Here is a 21,539-nt window from a genome sequence, read left to right on the forward strand (position 1 = left end):
TGGAGAGGGTTTACAAACGAGGAGGGTTGCAGGAAGAGGTTTATCTAGAAGCGCAAGCATAGGGGTGGGTGGTTGTGAAAAATTGGGGAGGGGGTCATTATTACAGTGGTCTCATAACAGATTCACGTACAATTCATTACGACATATGTCTAAAGCTGAAATAGTAAGTCTCTCCCTTTGTAGGGGGTGTACAGGAAAAAAGTTGGGGGGTGCCACCAAACATTTCAGGGGGTGTAGAAGTGGGCCTGGATAAATCACTGGTTACGAAAAAAAGGCATGACGCATGCACATTCAACACAGCAAAGTAAAAACACACACATTCTGCAAGACCTAAACAGAATCAGAGGAAAAAATACAAAAAATCACGGAATATATCGTAGGGAGGGAGATTTTTCAACATTAATGTTGGATATGATATTGCGAGTGCTGGAAGGGTGAGTTAATTATTGCAATATTGGACGGGAGGTTGTCCTACTCGGTAAGTTTTCAGAAGAGACTAAAATCCAGAAGCAAGCGGTGTTACACTACGAGCCACTTTGGATAAACCCAATGCGGTAGTAGTGCAGCGATCCTCTTGCCGCCATATTCGTAGTGGCACGTACCGTCACGCCTTGTGTAGGCGTACTGGAAACTAAAAGGTCGCTAGAGATCCCAGGCAGAAATTTGAGATGGAATCCAAGTGGGTCCACTCGAAAAACAAAATGGTTGCGCTTTATTTTACAAGTGGATCCACTTGGGATTCCAGCTCAAATTTCTGCCTGGGACGGAAGGGTTGCTTTCATTTACAAAGTCGACGCAATTGCGCGCGAAGGTCGTTTCAGCTCGCTTTACAAACGAAGCCCTTTGAAACGCTTCGATATCACTTGTCCCTAAATTAACAGAACGAACATCGGTCGGGATATTGACAAGCAAGGCCAAGCGTGGGACCAGCCTATTGTACAGGAGGATAAATGACAGATGCGCGAATTCCCCAAAAAGAAGAAAAAGAAATGGGGAAGTTTCAGTGAGCTGTGGATAGGGAGGGGAAGTGTGCTGGATACGGCTTGACGAGGAAGGAAAGTATATTGAGTACTGAGTAGCAAATACTGCAAAAAGTATTCTACATACTTTAAAAATACTGGTCGGAAGAAGTAATGAGTAGAGTAACAAAATAGCGGAAAAAGTATTTAAAATACTGTGTTTTGAGTACGTACCCAAGATACGTACAAGTCTTGCCTTGTGCGCAGGAAGCACCACTACTTGCATGCTGTACCATTATGTCTTTCCACCTTTTACCCTTTGAAAACGATTTGTGCAAGTTGCTATGCATTCTACGTTCCATTGGCAGGCTCCCAATCCCGTGTCATCTGAGCAGTCAAGAACAAGATGTGAAAAAAGCCGTCGTCCCCGCCAACTACAAGAGATTCGTGGCACCGTTCACGAAAGGTAGACCAGGAAGGACATCCTTCCATCATGCTTAACCCGGAATATGCATTGGAGTCCTGTGACAGGGGACCAATATAGAACCGGCGATTTGCATTGTACTATTGGACAAGATGATGAAGCAGATTGCAGACTGTGAGACGGGTTGTCGCCGCAAGAGGCCGCATCGCTGCATTGGATGCTGTAGACTGCATACGAATACTGCGACTGAGTAGAGATTGTTCCGGCATGATCTGTCACTGTAAGACCCGTTCGCGACACGGAAGTTACCAAAAAGGGTGACGCCGTTATTTGTAGGAAAAGGGCGCAGAGACCCGCTGGCCGTCCTGAAGGGGTGAAAATAGTTGAACGAATCTATGTCAATTTCTTTCACAGTTACAGATAATTTATATGGAATGGAAATATTGATACGATATTAAACTTCGCAGCTAAAAATAAATCGCTTCTCTTCTTTTAAGCGATATTGTTTTGTATTGAGGTTATTGCTTGATGGTTCGCGGCTTATAAGTTTGCTTGGCGCTCCCAACATAAAGTCCTATGAACAAAAGTCCTAAATATGAGTTGCAATTTGCTTTTCTTGCTTTCAATTTGACGCTACTGTCAGCGTAAGCGTAACCACTGCCTCACAATGTCGGATATGTTGAATGAAAAACGAAGAATACCAGACAAGGTTGTACCTAAGACTGGGAGGTGGTGGGTTCCAATCCTACCGCCGGCTGTGTTGTCCGAGGTTTTCCCTGGGTTTTCCGAAGACTTTCCAAACGAATGTCTGCACAGTTCCCCCTGAAGTTGGCCAGGACGCATACCAACCCCCCTGTCCCCCACTCCTTCCTGCTGTCCTCTCTCCACTTGTCCACATCTGTATGCTGCTCATAGCCACAGTTGCTTCGCGGCGCTAACACAAAAAAAACAACAACAACAAAAAAAGAAGTTCCTGGGGGGGGGGGGGGCTCAGGGCCCCAAGCCCAGTTGGCGCCTATGGTTGACAGCATATTTCTTGGCAGTGCGTCACCTGGAGCGGGAGCTCTTTGCGTCAACTCCCCCTCAATAGTGTATCGTTTTCCACCCAGACGATACACGTTAAATAATAATATCACACCACCCTCAGAAAAAAAAAAAAAAAATCACGTGCTCGCAGAGGGCTTCTCATGTTCCTTTCACGTCATTGCGCTGCAGAGCGAGAGATGGGGGAAGCGTCGATACTGGTGCGGCACTTCACCCTAGTGATGGGCGATATAGTCATCCAAACACTATCGATAATACTAGCGATGGTTGAGATGACTACTCATTTGACTATCGATAGTGTTCAAAACTATCGATAGTAAGTTGGACCCAATCCAAACCTGAAAAAATGTAGAGACCAGCTCCCGTGGCATAGAGGTTAGGATGGCCGCTTTCCACGCTTTGACTGGGAGGTGACGCGGCTTCGAATCCCCGCATCGGTTGTGTTGTCCGAGGTTTTCCCTGGGTTTTCCGAGGACTTTCCAAACGAATGTAGGCACAGTTCCCCCTGAGGTTGGCCAGGACGCATACTAACCCCCCTGTCCCCCACTCCTTCCTGCTGCCCTCTCTCCATCTGTCCACGTCTGTACGCCGCTCATAGCCACAGTTGCTTCGTGGCGCTAACACGAAATCTAAAAAAAAATGTAGAAGTCACTTCTCCCAGTTCTATTATCAGTCTAATCAAATACTTTTACGGTTGCACAGTAGATATTTTGGAAATAGTTTCGCACCTTTTAGCATGAAAAAAAAAAGGAAACGATTACATAAAACAGAGGAGCTGTTCCGAAAAACGGATGGGAACTTCTGTTCTGCTTAAATTCCGACAAAGCAGAGGTTTCGTGGATTGTTGTGCGCTATGCGTGTGGTTAATGTTATTCAGAGCAACCTATACACTGTCAAACCATTCTATAATGTAAAAACCCCGAGACTAGGGAACACGAAGGGACAGACACAACACGAAGTCTTCGAGGCTTCTTGAGACTTCGTGTTGTGTCTGTCCCTTCGTGTTCCCTAGTCTCGGGGTTTTTACATTATGCATCATCTTCACCAGCTCGCTTGCTTCCTAGCCATTTTTTCAAAACCATTGTAGTTTACGTTACTGCCACAGTAATACGGTTTGTGATAATCAGAAATGCCAACTTTATAGCATTGCACTCCGATACTTAATGAACTTCATATTTTATTTACCATGACCATATTTCTTCTTTTTCTTTTCTTTCTTTTACTTTTCAATCGCGAGCGAAGTGCAATCGTCGAAAGGCATGCGAAAAACTTCAGAACGTTTTGTTTCCGACGGAAACTTTTAAATTGCGAGTGGCTAAACGATAGTCTGCATGAGCGAAACGCGAAATCAGATGGTTTCGTTTTTAAAAGAAACATGAGTAATTTTTTTTTAATTCGTGGTCAACAGACTAGAGAGTTTGCAACAGTAAAATACGAATTCAAAAAGTTTCGTTTTCAAAAGAAACAAGCTAAAAATTTAAATACGGACTGAACAAACTATTGGTAGTTTGTAGGAGCGAAACGCAATTTTCGCAGAAAGTTTCGCTTTCAAAAGAAATATGCTAAAATTTTTAATTCGGAGCGAATAAAATATTGATAGTTTACGGACAGGAGCGAAACGCGAATTCAGAGGGTGTGCTGGATTGGCTTAGCTTAAGCGACGCGAAGCTCGGTATGCTGGATTGGATTGGCTTGGCTTAAGTGACGTGAAGCTCGGCGAAGTGCACCGCCTATACAGGGTGTCCCAGCTAAGTGTGTACAGATTTTTAAAAAATATATAACACTTTTTCCAAGATGACATCAATTGCAATATAGCATATGCTGAAGGGCACTCCCTAGGAGGGCATTAGCAAAGTCCAAAGGCAATGTCTTAATTAACTTTCATTAATTAACTTCTAAATTATAAAAGCTACAAAGTTGTCCCAATGAGAACATCTGTTCCTTTCGGTCACCTGATATCGTCGCCGTTTTCAGAACAAAAATCCGTTCTATAGATCGCCCGCAAAAAATTAGTGAAGGAACGCCATTTTTTCCCTTTATTTTGTTCATTGCGCATCTTCGCAGACGCGCATTTCCTTCATTCCCAACGTGAGAGGGGGAAGGAGCACAGTGCCGCCTCATGCGTCGAAGATGAGCTTTAACTTGCGGAAACAAAACAAAAACAAATGTATCGGGTGACTCTATCGGAACTGGACTTATCTTGGGTTGCATTTTCTGTTTCCTTTTAATCTTTTTCCAGGACGCGAGAGGCGATAGTGTGCTCTTCCTCCCTCTCACATTAGGGGTGAAAGAAAGACGCGTCTTCTAAGAAGCGCAATGAACAAAATAAAGAAAAAAATGGCGTTTCTTCACTAATTTTTTTGCGGGCGATCTATGGAACGGATTTTTGTTCTGAAAACGGCTACGATATCAGGTGACCGAAAGGAACAGATGTTCTCATTGGAACAACTTTGTAGCTTTTACAATTAACAAGTTAATTAATAAAAGTTAATTAAGACATTGCCTTTGGACTTTGCTAATGCCCTTCTAGGGAGTGCCCTTCAGCATAGGCTATATTGCAATTGATTTCATCTTGGAAAAAGTGTTATATATATTTTAAAAAAAATCTGTATACACTTAGCTGGGACACCCTGTATGTCACGGTACTACCGATAGTCCGAAAAACTATCGTGATACTATCGAAATTCCGGTTCACTCGATAGTTGGGCAATCGATAGTCAAAAACTATCGATAGTCTCGAATGTTTCGATAGTATCGCCCATCACTACCACCCCCTTCCGTCGTGTCAACCGGCGCGGACCGCACCCCCTGCACCATCCTAGTTACGCCACTGGTGCTTCGAAAGAAATACTTGTCAGCGCACTTGTCCAGTCGCGTACGCTAGTGTAAGCGAGACGTGTCTGCTTACACAATGCTTACATTATCGTACGAGCAGCATTGTCATTATTTCGAAGACATCCACATGACAAGAAAAGACAACGAATGCTGCATCAGAACCTTTTTGTCGGACGAGGTGAACAAAAATTATTTGCAGTAAGGATAAATACGCGTTATCGTGGGTCTTATCTTGTTGACGCAGACGCGCCCCGAGGTTTTTGAGTGCTGTTTTGCCGACAGTTGCGAAGTGAGAGGTGTACACTCGCTATCGGAATTTACCGTCATTTTTTTTTTTACTTCCCTATGCGAGTATAAATGTCATGGTGGTGCCTTGCGCTTATTCCCTTCCCGTTGCTTCCTGTTCCATATAAGTTGCTGCATGAATTGCGCAGTTGCGCGCTTTCTACGAAAAAAATCACTCGCGAATAAGGTCACAGGTCCAACCACGTTACAGTTACCGTATTATCAGTTACGTACGTACCGTACGTTACAGTTGAGAGTTTTAGTGCACCGTACGCTATCGCCTTTGCGTACGTAAGGGATAGCGTTGGTGGTTCTGCGCACGAGCGAACCATAAAGAGAGCTTCGCGCAGTGCGCAGAACCACCACGCTATGCCTTACGTACACAAAGGCGACAGCGTACGATGTTATAAAACTCACTAAAATTACCAAGCTTATTTTGTTCGTGTAATATAGATGCTTTTACCATGTGGGCGTGGTAGTACGGACCAACAAGACCGGGAACATGTAGCTTTATGACACACGCGATATATTTTTTTTAATTTTATTTCGTGGTACGTTAAAGGCCATTGGGCACTACATAACGGAGCATATATGTGTTGCTATCATATTTCGTTGCTATCATATTTCATTCATCATATTCATCATATATCATTGCATAACATATATGTGTTGCTATCAGTGCTGCTACAATGGAATGCACAATATTTTGGTTTACTGGCTGCAGTAGCACAGTATTCTGAAGTATTCCAAGCATTCCACGATATTACCTTAGTTGGTGCACGGAAATACTGCAGTCTCGTTACTTCAACAAGGCTTAATCTACGAACTGTTATCTCGTTGACATGTCCTGTACAAATTGTAATGCGTTACTAATGGGGCTTTCCGAAGAAGTTCGCTAACCTTCCTGTCGAAGGGTTGCGCGATCCCTGTGCAATTCAGGAGATGGACGGGTCGGCTTGGTATGGAGCAAGAAAATGTGGATGTTATTGTGGGCCTGGATGTCAGTCGTTCAAGTTGGTACCATAAAAACGTAAAAAGAAAAGGAGAGAGAGAGCGAGAGAGAGAGAGATGCCTCATTTGACACAGTAATCCCCTCTGCTCAGTATGAGAGTTATACTTTCTTTATCACAAGCCTGGGTTTCCTGTTTCCGTACGTTTTCCGTGCGATTTTTAGTTTTCACGGTATAATGCGCGAGACTGTTTTGTAATGCGCTCCCTCTAAAGTTGCGCTCCCCCTAAATTTTGAAAACATCTGATAAATAACGCGTATTAGGGAAATTTATGTTGCATCTGTCAATGTTCATTTGCACGCGTCAACACGACCATATTGACACGCAGCTACATACCCTTTCAGGTAATTTGGGAAGGCACACAAACAGTGTCTTCGCCTGCCATATCCTACCGCTATTGAGTTGAAAGTGTCCGCACGGCGTTTCATGCGTCGCACGTCTTCAAAATTTATATGGAAGAAGACTAACAGGAGGTCACAAAACTCTTTGCGATGGTCATCACTTACTTGTATAAGTCGATGTCACTTTACCGCATGAATTTTAGAAGCCATCGCGAATTCGTTACAAAACTACTGATGGGAGCATTTCGTTCGATGTAACCCCACCATCCAAACCACGGTCCCATCGTACCACGGTCCCTGTGTGGTACGACCGAGAAGAACGAATTGGTATCAAGGGGATCGAATTCGAAACGAAGGCAATTGTCCAATCAGAAGGCAGAATTGTGCTTGAACTATATAGAGGTATTAAGCAAGCACTCTGCAAGTACAAGTTATGATTGCGTAGACGTACGACAATACAGCAAATATGAAATTACAATGAACGGTAACAGCGAGCGATCAATAAATCGTATTCTTGGATATTATAGGTAGCCCCACGGATGTTTACTTGGACTTGAGCTCTGTGGATTTCGACGTCACCGCTGGAGGAGACACGGTAAGCAGCATATGAATGGAAGGAGGGGGCTGTATACGTGTCACAGCTTCTCAATAGCCCGCTTTGAGAGGCGCAGTTATCCCGTGTATCTACTGTAAACGTGTTTTTATTGGCGATGTATTAATTTTCGCGAATTTCGCGACCTCTAAAAAAATCGCGAAAAATTGTACTCGCGAACACAGCTTGACGTTTATCCCGCAAAAGGAAACAGCCCTGGAATCGCGAAAATTAATACATCGCGAATAAAAATACGTTTACAATATCAATCTGACACAGCAGCAGACGTCGCCCACCGTGTGGAAAGAAAACATACCCGTGACGTGATCGGGCGGCCGAAAGTATTTCTGCGCAATCGGGATTCGGCCCCTGCAAATGTTACTTCAGTGTGCATCGGTTGCATCGTGCAGGACTTGTTGGATTCAATGGTATGATTGTTGCGTACTTTCAACACTGTCTCTGTTTTTTATTGTAGATTTCGAATAACGTATTTCTAATTCTTGAACGTGAACATCTCCGACACAAGTACGTCTATGGTTGGGTAAAACAATCGTGAACAAAGTCTCCAACCAAGGTACAGGAAGTGGTTACTCGACGTTTCGGAGCGAGTTCGGCTCCTTCCTCTGAGGTGACTGTAGTGGCCGTATATACTGCCGCTGTCATTCAGAGATAGAGAAATGCACGGAGAGTAATTGCGCCTCTCAAAGCATGTGGGCTCAGAAACGTCACGCATTTCCTCGTTATCTTGATTTCTTCCCTGGATATCTTCTCCCGTATTGCAGCCAATCAGGTCATCATTCAGAAGTCATCATTCAATCGTTTGTGCACAGTTTGTGTTAAAGCGCTTTAACACAAACCGTGCCCCAAAATATTAAATGATGGAAGTTGAAGAAAAGGCACCAGCAATGGGATTCGAACCCGCGCCCTCTGATTGCCGGTCAGAGATGCTACCGATTACATCGTGCTGGCTATACCATCTCTTCAACGTACCAAGCCACGCTATACATCCTCGGCTACATCCTGGGCGTTGTGAGGCAGCGTTGTGTGCAAAATTTGTTAGGCCTCTTACACATGTTACAGAAGTCGCGTCAGCATAGATTTATTTTGTGACTCGTGACTTGTCACGCACTTGTTGCAAACTACACCAATTCTAGTAAACGGGCTGTTCCTAACGGAATTCTCGCCGAATTCCGGGATGTCTGGGCTGCACGGCTTACTATGCAAATGCTGACTCTTGGATTCACCAGCTGTTCTTCAAGCTTGAGCGGTTTCACAATTTTCCCACACGTAATTTTCCACGTAATACGTTTTTTTTTCACGTAATTTTCTGTAATTCTCGTAATTTTCGCACGACCATGTCGGCGATAATGATGTCATACAGTGTCGACAGCAACAAACCGTGTCGTCGCTTTCAAGTTTTTCGCTTCTGGTTGGCCGGTTGGCCACATCGTGAGGCAATACCCAGGCCACAGGGACGGGTACAGCCAATGTCGACAGGAACGTTGAGCCCTTTGTGGACAATGGACGGTTCTTCTGTGCACGATCTGGAGTACAGCACAGTAAGAAAAGTACACAAATTTCAGCGCAGTGCTACTAAAACGTGACTGCGACTTTTAAGCAGGGAAGGGTAACGGACGTATTTTCGTTACCGTTTCCATTTTCGTTACTGCTGTATTTTCGTTTCCGTTGTCCGTTTCTGATACCAGACTTTCAGTTTCGTTTCCGTTACCATTACCGTTACCCTGGTTACGCCCCATTTCGTCCAAACGTTTATTTCGTCCAAGTACTCACAACGTCCAAATATTTAATTCGTCCGAAAAAAATCGGACGTACTGAACACTTGGACGAAATGAACAGGCGAGGAGAAACTTGCCCAGCGCGTCCAATACCCGTACCGTCCAATAACCCATTTCGTCCAAATGGGGGAATTCCCAAAGGCTCTGCTCCTTTCGGCAGGCGACTGCCTGGCTGCATTCATGAAAGCACAGGCCATTTTGACACTGGGTGAATGGCAGGTGACTGTATTCATGGACGAATCGGGGTGCTACCCGATTTTCGATGTTGTTTTCTAATAAATCCGGGCCCCTCACAACTTTAACGAGCTATACGCACTTGCGCTAGCAGTCAGACACATAGGGTCGACTATAAATGAAATGACTTTGACTGCCTATGTCGCCACTTTCAACATTCCCCTTTTCAACCGCGCAGGAGTTCAGTCTGACGGCCGTAGTGCGGCTTCAGTGGCAGGATCATCGACTGAACCTGACGCATTTTGCGAAGCACCCGTACCTTCCGTTTCCACAGTTTTTGGAAGACGCGATATGGAGACCCTCGTTGGCGTTCCTTGACACGATGGCCATAGGTTATGTGAGCACCCCTGCCCCTGCTACGCTCACGAAAGTGACATCTGATGGTTATGTTGTACATTTTCGAAGGTAAGACACTCTCCTGAGAGTACTCGTAGTAAGGGTGCCACAATATTAGCCTTTCATACAATGCCAGCAGGTGTTGCTTTCTTCTTTCACGTGTCAGTCCCTTCATGTCGTTCGGTTCTGGTTGGACGTGCAAAGTCACATGATTTGTTGTAAGCTCACACGTGAGAGGAATGCCGAAATAGGTGTGATCTCGAGAATCACAGTTCGAACGCAGTGCCAACAAAGCATAAGGTACACTCCTATTACGTAAAGCGCGGTTATATTCGTAGTCCCGGAGCGATCAGAAGGTCGACTTTTGCTTCCGCAGTCTGTGCACCAGAATTCGTTTGTGCAAGGGGATATATTAGAAGTCAGCCGCTATTATTTGAACGTTGCACACATAGTTTTGTGCAGTTTTAACAGCCTCTCGAGAACCAACATACAAAGCCAACATAAGATACTTGCAGCCATTCCGATGGATATCTTATTTCCTCTGCTCAATGAGAAAGTAATTGTAGGAGTTCACGTTTTTATATGCGCTGACGTGCTCTGAGATAATGCTCTGCCTATTACGATGTTTTGTTGTAGACAAGGGAGCACGTGTGTTCGACCTTATCTGATTTGGATGAAAAAATATGGGGGAGGTACACTCTGCCCTTCTCGGTAGCTCAGTCGTAACGTGTTGGCTTGCTGTGCTCAAGATCAAGGGTTCAATCCCGGCCGAGGACGGCATCAATGTGGGGCGAGGTAAACGTTGCTTCCAGCACCGTGTTTCTGAGATTTCCGGCGCATGTCAAAAGAAACCCAGGTAGTTGAAATTATCCGCAGCCCTACCCTGCGGCATGTGCAATACGTCGCCATACAAGGCAGACAAACGTTACGTGTAACATCACGGCGCCATTATTGTTATTATTATTTTTTTTGTTAAGGTATACTCGTGGTGATAATTCGGCGTTTTGGGTTTCGAAATCTGGTGACAGCGCAGTTGCGACACTGCAGCTTCGATGTTGATTCTTCGCGGAAACACACTGTATCGACCTGCATTTCATTGCATTGGTTATGAAACATACTACGGGGAGTTGATCAGTAAGCTGCAGTAACGCCTACGTGTGAAGTTTCTTATCCCGTCATCGGTTTCGGCTGCCATAGAGAAGTTTATTTCAAGAAGTCCAATATGCCATGTACGCGTGGTCACAGTCAATAAGAAGAGCGACAGGCTCGTTAACTCCTATTCTCCTATAGTGTGCAGCAGCGCAAGCAACGTTCGTTAATTAGGCTTCTGCTAAAAGGAACATCCCCAGGCAAATTTGCTTTCCTTTATTTATCCGTTACGGTACTTTGCTGTGCGTATTCTGAAAGCAGCCCTCTTATTACATCGAGTTGCATGTATGGAATGCATTAACTGTGTACAGAGCCCTGTATAAAAAAGGGATTCTGGCCATTAGGAGGAGCCTGAAAAGGAGCTTCGACCTGTGAGTGAAACCTGAGCGCATTTTATTGATTGCTGTTTCTTATTGGAACCGCCATGACACCAGAATTTCTTCATCATCGAGGTGTTGCCTGGAACGGCGAAGGAAAAAAGGAAATCGTTAAACTACTTCAATTTAATTCTTGAGTATTTATCCTACTGTAACTATCTGTAAAATCAGCTTCAGGTTTCGCTCCGCTATCATTATTTACACGGAAACGATACGTTCCGTCGCTAATGTTAGACCTATAACGAAGATCGCGATCCCAAGGAAATAGCCGGAAAGACGCCACTGATGACTAAAACTTTGCATTTTTCAAAATTTTATAGATATATGCATGTATATACATATTTGCCTATTTTTGACTTCATCTGGTTATGTTGCGTGAATTAAAAGTTCATGCCGGCAGTCATCTGTGTACGAAGAATCGGTTCTGCCAGCAACCATTTCTGTTACCCCTTCTGTTGACCCTCTCCATCGAGATGGCGTTGATAAAAGTGGCCGCAAAATTCATTGTTTTAGCATGCCGCTAGGGATATCCGTTTCAATCCGAACCAAACCAGTTACCCCAACACGGTGGGGCCCAGTAAATATCACTATCAGTATCGCTTTGGACAGCGTGGAATAACACCAACCTGTATTTTGACCGGTGATTGACCAGACGCCTCAAAACGCGGGTGGAGATCCAGTTATAGGCAGGTCAGTGCCGTGTATTAAAAGGGAGCCTGGTCATTAGGAGGAGCCTAAAATAGAATCTCGACCTGTCAACCAAACCTGAGCGCATTTCATTGGTTGCGGTTTTCTATGGGGGCCGCCATGACACCGAAATTTCCCCAACATAGAGGTGTTGCTTGGAACGGCGAAGCGGGGATTTCGTGGCAAATTTATTTCACAAACTACCTTAAATTCATCCTGTGAGTATTTATTCACCATTTACCATTATTTACGCGAAAATGATATGTTTCGTCGCTGACGTTAGGCCTAGTGAGTACCGCTATCCCAAGGAAATAGCAGGAAAGACGTCACTAATGCGTAAAATTTCGCATGTTTTTGTTGAATTTTATCTATATATATATATTTTGGTTAATTTCTGATTCCGTCTGCTTAAGTTACGTGATTTGAAAGGAACGTTGTTTAAAAGTTCTTACCGGCAGCCGTCGGTGTACGAAGAAGTGATTTCTGCAGCTCTGCGTCTTCCCGACATGCCCCTCTCCATGCACATGGTGTTGATAAAAGTGGTAGCAAGATCCATAGTTTTACGTGCGTCGTTAGGGTTATCAGTCTCAAGCTAAACCAATCCACTTTCTCCAACATGGCGGCACCCAGTAAATAATGGTGAAGTATAACTAAGGATCACCTGTAATAATACCGAGCTGTATTTCGACCGGTCATTGGCCAGACACCTCCAAAAGTGGGTGGAGCTTCAGGTATATGGAGGTCCCATTCCGGACTACCCTTTTTACACGGCTCTGACTGCGTGTGGTAACGGCAGCGCCGCAGTCGGACCGACAATCGCATTGCGACTTGCGGCCGACACCTGAAAGTCGTCGTAGGTCCGAGAAGAACGCGATGAGCAAGTCACTGCAGACAATCACAGGACATTGCACAAAATCAAGTTACAACTGTTATGGTTGGTGTTCCAGGGTGAACGCTCGTGCGGTTCATACACTGGATATCCAACGCAAACTCTACAACAGCATACAGGGTGTCTCAGTTAAATCCCCGGGCTAAATAATTCGCGAACGGCTGCACCAATCGATGCACTTTCTTTCACATGTATCTGTCCGATACCACCTACAAGCTGCGCACCGTGTGAATCAGTGGGAGGCGCTCATTATTTAAAGAAAAATTCATATGAGTTTCGTAAAAAAAACGTAACTTCTAAAGCAGGACGTTGTCGGCATTAAAATTGGTACTACCCCTTTTAGGACCTTCAGTGGACACCTTTCAGAGAAAGATCTGCCACCGAAGTAGGTCATTTGTTGCAGTAATTAATTGGTTTCGTTTTACATATTTTGTCGCGACTGGTCGCGGTGAAGCCCAAAACGTAATTCATAGGTGTAAGGACACAATTCATTGGTGGATAGAGGAGTGGAAGAGCGTCCTTTTGCGCTTCACCGCGAACAGCCGCGACGAAAATATGAAAACCGAAACCAATTAATTACTGCAGCAAATGACCCGCTTGGGTGGCAGATTTTTCTCCAAAAGGTGTCCACTGAAGGACCCAAAAGGGGTAGTACCCATTCTAATGCCGACAGCACCCTCCTTTAGAAGTTGTTTTTTTTACGAAACTCATTTGAAGTTTTATTTAAATAATGAGCGCCTCCTACTCATTCACACGGTGCGCAGCTTGTAGGTGGTATCGGACAGATACTTGTAAAAAAAGAAAGTTCGTCGATTGGTACACCCGTTCGCGAATTATTTAGCCCGGTGATTTAACTGAGGCACCCGGTATAGTAAACAGTAATTACAGAACGCGTCGTGCACTATTTCTCAAACGTGCTCCATCATCCGGGTTGTCTCAACAATAGCGCCGGTCGGTCTTTTTTCCCCCTCACATTTCACACTGGCCACCAATTACATTCCATTTCCTACCACAACGTACTATTTGCATACCTCCTGCCGAAGACTTCAGTAACAGAAATGAAACGACTTTATAAGCGGCGCTATTTCTTCGCACATTCGTCCAGGTCGATTCCGAAACTATAGTGCCGTTTTGCTCCTCGTTCATAGCCGACAGTAAGGCCGAAAATTCCACGCGAAAAAGTGGAGCAGTTTCTGTGCAGTTTGATGTTGGGAGTATTCCGGAATTCCCTCTCTGGAAATCGGAGGTCACTCGGACAAGGTCAATCACGGAGCGGCCGGAGGGTGGGTGGGAAGGCGTCTGCAGGTCGTGGAGAGTCTGTGATCGGTTTCTAGAATGTCACTTCTGGGCTAGCGTAGGACCTCTTCGTACAGTCAGGAGCATAACACCGTGTTCCACGCGCTATGGTCACGTCAGAACTCGAACTCACACTGGTAAGCGAAAGTCTGCGTATTTTCCGAGGACTTTTCACTCCGTGACTGTGGTGCGAACGCGAGGGAGACGAGCTCGGAGACGACCGTCTGCCATGCGTGCGCCTGGGTTACGTCATCATGATGTTACTACCGCTACGGCTTCCTTAGCTGCAGAGGAAGTGAGATTCTTTAAAACTCGTTTCTTCAATATGTAAGCTATTTTCGGAAGCGAAACTTGGCCAAGTATTGGCTGTCAAGCGGTGCCGATCATTACCGCATCGGTGTCAGACACACTTTTTCGGATGCAATCGAAACCACTCCGCAGCCGCGGAGCCGCAGTAGTGCGTCGGTAAACAGGCTGCGCACCTTGTGGTACTGACATTACATTGCTATACTATCTCCCCCGCAAAACGAGGCTGAGCTTGGCTGTCGACACAAAGCGTCATTCGGGGTCAGGCCGGTATATACAGGGTTCTGAATACTTCGCCTCTTACATAGCTTAGTGACATATGCTGACGCACTATAGGAAAGAGTGAGGTGCGCTGACTTCGCTTCTTCTATGTGCTTTGTCAAGAATGAAAACACTCGGGGCTTGCACATATTTAGGTATACAATGAATCCCCTGCTTTAGCTCTACGCAGTTTTTAGACAGTCTGACAACCTGTGTACTTTGCACACAGTGTACTTTGCACAGTGTAGTGTCACTTTAGCAGATCGCGGAGGACAGTAGAAGAATAGACTCTGTTCAAAATGTCGGCGACCTCCGTCCTTCCACTTCACGAAGGAGAACATTGTCTCTTTTTTGTGTGATTGGGTGTGTGTAATATTTTCTTCTACGATTGTTGCAATAATATGTAATTTTTGTGAAATGAATACATCACAAAGAATGGACAGTTTGCACGTGGAAACCGTGGTGCCTTTATACATATGTGCATTTCTTACCAATCATGCATCGTGGCATCCAGTCCCAGTTATATTGCGCGCTCTGTTGCATCTGTATTCGCACGGAACGTACATATAAGTTACAACTTTCTAGACACTGCCGGTGGAAGCGTGAGATACATACATGTGCGTGGGGTTCTCTTTGTGTTGCAGGTACATATTCGCCGTGTATTGCGTGGCTGATATGCACCGATATCCCCTGGACTCGCAGCTGTGTCCCTTTCGCATCACCACACGTGAGAGTGATGTTTCTGTTTGATAGTAGACGGAAGGATTTTGTATGCCGGCGGAGATACAGATTGAAAAAGGACATTCACGGTGCGCAAACTTTGAACAAATCATCCACGTGCCATGCACACGAGAGAAAAGTTTTTCGTCTGTTTTTGCTAACACCCGAAGTAAATGTTTAGTGAAAGTAAACACAAAACTACGAGGTGTTCGTTCAAAAAGCTACGCACAAAAATTTTTTCGCAACGTCTGCCCTGCAAAGCTAAGTTACTACTTAATTCAAATAAAATTCAAATGTCAAGTGGGTTAAAATTTTATGAATCGTATCCTCGTTCCTCTCAATTTTACGTACGTTTCGATAATGAGCTGAAATTTTTAAAGTCTGATCAACTTGTATCTCTGCATTTACGAAACTCCGAAAATTGAGATTTACCGTTTGTTCTACTGGCAGAACGCGAAACAGCAAACCAGGTCCGTCTTCGTTGGCTCAGCGACTTACAGCGGAATACGTCTAGCATTCGCATGCATCAACACTCCATTGATATCGGAACGCGTTACCTGTACCATGAAGAAGTCGTTACGAGTATAGCAGGTACTGCAGCTTTAGGTTGTAATTTGCATAGAGTTCTTTTAACGACAGAGTGGCAGTTAGGAATGACAGTTCGCCCTCGAGTTCCATTAGAGGGACGCTCGCATACGAAAACCCATCTATGAAACCGACACCCATATATTCAGCATCGGGTGACAATCTGCTTGGCTATTTTTTTTCGTCCGGAACGTCGTAAACTGTTTTGTCATGTCTATCTGTGTGTTTCTGTCAAATTGTTTGGACACTCATGTCTCGCTTATCCGCATGATACCTCGGGAGTCGTACGTCGCTTTGCGTCCAGATAACGAATTTCCGTATAAGGGAATCAAGCAAACTACCAGGGAAACTCGAAAATTTAGGAGACCTCTTTATTGGTCTAATAAATAAGAAATAAAACAATGCAAGGGATTGCCTCTGGTATCCGATACCTGAAAAAGTCATGCAAAGTGAGCTGCTCGAAATTAGTAGCATTGTTAGCGGCATAATGAAAGTCAGAGTTAACACCTATCTGCAGAATACATAGTGTTAGCGCAAGGTCTAAAGAAAGCTAAGAGGCCAATCCTGCTTACCTAAGGCGGTTCCGAAAACCTTGGCGAACATGTCGTCGCTGATGACAGCATGTCTACTTGTCATGTCACCAAACCAGGAAAAAAGTGCTTCTTCCAGCGTTGCAAACGTGGGGATACCTGCGCGTTCCACCTGGCAAGGTGTAGGTTCGGTGGAGGCCACTTCTCTGTTTCCCAGAGGATGTCGTAGACAATGCTTCTCAAATTATTGCCTAGGGCCTCTTTGGCTCACGCGAAGAAATGGATATGCTTTCGGACGGCCTGGCCACTCGACGTTCACATTCCGGACAAGCGAGACGTGACTGTGATTGAATTTCAGAGATCTGTGCTGCTCCCGCGACCGCAGATGCTCCGGTGTCGTGACGTCACTCCCTAAGCGGAGGAGTGAGAGGGCGGCGCTCAGAGGATGAGAGAGGAGGCTCCGTCCAGACGCCCCCGTAACGCTATGAGACCACCACACTGCTGCGGCATTCTTTTTCTCAAGGTCGCACCCTCGTTGGTTCTTAGGGAGTGACGTTTCCTCGTTTTTCAGGAGAGGGGCTTCCCACATACTCTCAGCATCCAGCGTCTGCTCTTGTCATGTATTCCGTCGAATAACAGTCACCTACGCTACTGTTTCGTGATAAAATGACATTATAGTTTTGAAATAGACTGGAACGAATGCGACCGTCCCTTTAAGTAGATATAAGAGTGAGTGTACCTATCTGCATGATGTGGAACAAGCAGCCCGTGCATTACTGCGAGAGGTAAGGATCATTCGTGACTTTACGTCGCGAGACAACTTGGATCATGAGCGACGCCGCTGTGGTCGGCCTGTAAAAGGGGTAAAAGAGAGGCTTAGAACACTGTACACAAGCGCGCCCAAGCGTTTCGGGGTCTAAGCGAAATTGGGGGAAGTCACTGCGTATGCACGGAACCCAATTTGTGTTTTGTGTTTTGAGTGCGCATGCTATTTGGGTACACAATCTCGTCCCAAAGGGAACTGGCATCGCCCTCATGCGGCATGAGATGTTGTAAGAGAGCTAGAGTCATGAAAAAGCAGTAAAACAATCACGTACGTACCGTTTAGTGTAACATAGGTTTAACAACAATAGTTTGGGGCAAAAACTCGTATATTTCACATTACTCGTATTTCAAAGGTTAGCTATATACTGTGGACACAGCTTGACACAGCTTGATGCTGCTGCAAGCGCAAGATGCTTGGGGTTTGGGTTCCGGTGAAAACTCTGTGGCAAAACTGCCACGGATTGCTTTCGTTTGCGTCACCCGCACGTCCTAGTTATTGGGTACCCCGAACGCCTGTTTATACTGCCGCGTAGCCGACGAGTGCTTGCAACGACGAAGGCTGCCGCACGCTACTCGCTGAGCGTTTCAGGCCCAATCGCATGATGGCAAACCTCCATGGAGCGAATGTACAGCGAAAAAGCTGCGAACTTCGCTCGGCGTCGGACGCCCCGCGCAGGGCGTCAAGAATGTGAGCGTCTGCCTGCGATCTGCCCATACCAGATATTTTCGCCCAGCGTCGACTGTGGATGAACACGAGGCCGACCAATCAAAGCGCTCTTCCGCTACGAATTCGCGCCAGCTGCGCTGCCTTGTCGTCTGCTCTCCTGAGTCATTGTGCGCGTTAAATAGGGGCTCTACCCAACGCGGTCGGTGTACTCTGTGTCTCGTACTCCTGTGCTTCTAGTAAACGGTCTTTCAGAGGCACGGGCGCTATAGGCGCCCCGGCGGCGAAGTTTCCAACCCAGCTCATTTGTTTTCGGGCCTTCAATTCCTCGATACGTCACGGAGCCAGAGCACCACTTACGCACTCCGACCCTCAAGCTGGAGCGTGAGAGTTCGTCGAGAGCGCCACGCTCCGGAAAAGAGTGACAGTGTTTGGTAAAAAGGAGCGCGCTCCCTGCGCTCTGAAACCTCTACTTAACGCGACCATAATCATCATCTTGCTGTGGGGCGCTGTCGTCTGCTCGCTGCTTCTTACTGCATCGCTAGAACACCAGGCATTCTCTGCGAAGAAACACGTTTTCCTTTATCAGTACTGAATATGCCTTTCGGTACATTACTGGACACCGTTTTTTTAGACAGTTGTTGGATTTAGTTGCAAAATTGGTGATATTTGTAACGTTCCCGTTACATCAACCAAAGTCAAAGGAGAAAATAGAACGTTTTCGTTTAATAGCCACTCACATCAACGTGGGTCCTCCACAGTCCCTTCCTCCTTTTTCCCTTCCTCGTCTTCCTCGTCCTCCTCTGCTTACAGTTCCTGTGCGAAGAAGACCGCCCCTCCTGGGATAATACTTTAAAATATTTCCTATGGCGGCAATTTCTTTTTTGCCATTCTGATTTATGTACACAACGTTCTTAAGAACACCGTCTATGTACGCAGTTCGCGGGACCCGAAATGAACCAGACCACCGTAATCGCTGCCCAGGAATATTTTTTTTTGACTAGCACCATGTCTTCTACAGCGACGTCTGGGATGCTAGGGTGATGTCTTTGGTCGAAACCTCTCTTCATCGCCTTTTTGTAGGTGTGTCGTTCAGGCTCTGTTTTTAGGCTCTCTTTCAGGACGATCTTGTCTGCTATGCAGAGTTCTGTGTCAGCGTGCAATACAGAGGTCACTCCGTGTGCAGCGAAGTAGGGACTACATCCCAAACCTGCAGTGTACGACTTATTGTGATGATTCACTGCGGCTTCGAGACAACACTTCCATCCACCAGGAAAATTTGGATACATAGATATGTACTGTTTGAGATCTCGGATAACCCTCTCGGCTAGCCCGCTGCCCGAAGGGTGGTACGGCGACAATGTCTTCAAGGTGATCCCCATGATCGGAAGCGCCGACTTGCAAATGCCGCTCCGTTGTCTGACACAACACGTTTTGTATTGCGCAACATGTCTCGTTCAAGCATGGCTATGACATTATTTGTATCCTCCTTACCCGGCTTGGCAGCCACTATCCTAGTGCATTCATCAATGGCAAGCAGGAATGACTGCGTCCTTCCTACACCTTCCGTCTTCTTCTTTAGCTCTGCGAAGTCCAGGTGAAGCGTTTGGAAAGGGTTCGCTGAATGTTCTGTGAGAATCATACGGTCCGCAGTGGGTCTATATTTGGCTTTGTTTAATTGGCATTCAGCGCACGACCTGACGTAATCTCTGAGGTCTCTCTTCATGCAATCCCAAGAGAAACGCTGCCTCAGTTTGTGGTAAGTCTTCCAAAAACCGTCATGACCTCCAGACTCCAATATTCAATACCTTGGGCACAAGGGTTTTGGGAACCAGAAATCTTTCTCCCAGTTGTTGAAGCTCCTCGGTACCTTCCCATAACTTTAGGTAGTTCGATTCCAGAAGCGCTGGTGAGTGTAAATTGGGCAGTCTTGAGAGCGCATCCGCGTCCGTCAGATATGGACCTGGTCGATGTGCAACCTCACAATCAAAGTGCGGCAACTCTGCAATCCATCGCGCTATTCTCCCCTTCGGCTCAGACTGGTTGAGGATATGAGTCAGCACCTGATGGTCAGTGCCTGCCCTCCAGATAGGTTATGAAATACCTGAATGCCATCAGAACCGCCAAGGACTCCTTTTTGGTTGTGGAGTAGTTGATCCCACTCTTGCTGAAAGTGTATGAGTGATATCCAATTACTCTCAGTCTTCTTGCCTTCGGCTCCAAGTCCTGGCGTTGGTACAGCACTGCTCCTGTGCCAAAGTGGGAGGCGTCGGTGTTTAACTCAAAGGGCAAGGCAAAATGCGGAAGAGCCGATACCGGATCAGATGAAATAGCTTGTCCGAGGTCTACATAAGCATCTTCGCATGCATTTGTCCAAACAAAGGGAACGTCCTTCTGAGTTAACACCGTTAGACATTTGGCTCGTTTTGCGAAATCCCTGATGAAGGCGCGAAAGTGTCCATTGCAGAGCTGCAGCACTGTCTGCGAAACTTGTCCCATCGGTCTACCGCATTTTCTCCCAACGACTCCAGGAAGCTTCTCTTGCAGTCGGTCCAGGGAGAGTTCGCATGCTCCAGCTAGTACACGAAGCTCATACCATTTCCTAGCCATGCCGGTTAAGAACAGACGGAGATTTTTAATCCGATCCTCATCGGCTCCAAAAATTCTTGCTACAAGCATATTCGTAGAATTCAATCCAAGCAATCGGGCAGGAGGACTTTCCATCAAGCGGATCGGGTTTTGTTAGTTCGAACTTAGGTCTATCGTGTCCCAGCTTAGACGCCAGGAGATTAGTAAGTACTTGCTGGGTTTGGGCCAACTGTTGCCAAACTAAAGCCAGGTTCGGGTCCGCCACGGGAGATGCTTCACTGGGCAAGGCTGAAGGAAGCAGACGAGGCGAAGCAGGAGGCCAAAAGCTGCTCAAAATCCGACGTCTTCATGTTCACCTTGATCGCATCTTTAGCAAGTAGAGCCGTGGAGTCCAACTTACTCTTCTCAATTAAGTATTGTAGGAGATAGTAAAAACTCGAACTCGATGTTGTTGTTGTCCGTTCTTCTCGTCCCGAGTGGCGGGGTCGGATGGGCGATGACGATGTGCCCGAAGTGTCCAAATCCTTCTCCGCCGCTCCGAGTTCGATGAAGGGATGATTGGGAATCTGCTCGGTAGGCACTGATTAAAGCCCGACTCAGATGACGGTTATACGGGCTTTATTCACTGGAGACTATGGTACATAGGGATATTTACAAGATTTACACACTGGACTGGATGTTACATGTTCCGAAGTCCGGCTCCCAGTCCTCTCTCCGTCGCTGCGGCCGCTTAAAAGGGTGACAGATAGGGCCACAACCCCCGCTGAAGGCTTCCAATCGGGCGGCCTGGGTTCAAAGGGTTACA

At 46.0% G+C, this 21,539-nt stretch overlaps 1 protein-coding gene across 4 annotated transcripts in view; it reads left to right on the top strand.

Moving 5' to 3' along the window:
* The window catches only part of LOC135383720 (gamma-aminobutyric acid receptor subunit pi-like), a 110,681-nt gene that overhangs the window by 84,321 nt on the left and 4,821 nt on the right, over window positions 1-21,539 (top strand). For 3 of the 4 annotated variants that reach the window (XM_064613069.1, XM_064613071.1, XM_064613070.1), the window contains exons 3-7: window positions 1,328-1,425; window positions 7,426-7,493; window positions 9,699-9,925; window positions 15,466-15,548; window positions 15,992-16,132. In XM_064613069.1, coding sequence (XP_064469139.1) covers window positions 1,328-1,425; window positions 7,426-7,493; window positions 9,699-9,925; window positions 15,466-15,548; window positions 15,992-16,132 — 617 coding nt within the window. The remainder of the gene's footprint in view (window positions 1-1,327; window positions 1,426-7,425; window positions 7,494-9,698; window positions 9,926-15,465; window positions 15,549-15,991; window positions 16,133-21,539) is intronic. The other variant, XM_064613072.1, reaches the window with a different exon arrangement.

Source organism: Ornithodoros turicata, chromosome 2, assembly GCF_037126465.1.
Source record: "Ornithodoros turicata isolate Travis chromosome 2, ASM3712646v1, whole genome shotgun sequence".
In the NCBI taxonomy this organism is placed as follows: Eukaryota; Metazoa; Arthropoda; class Arachnida; order Ixodida; family Argasidae; genus Ornithodoros; species Ornithodoros turicata.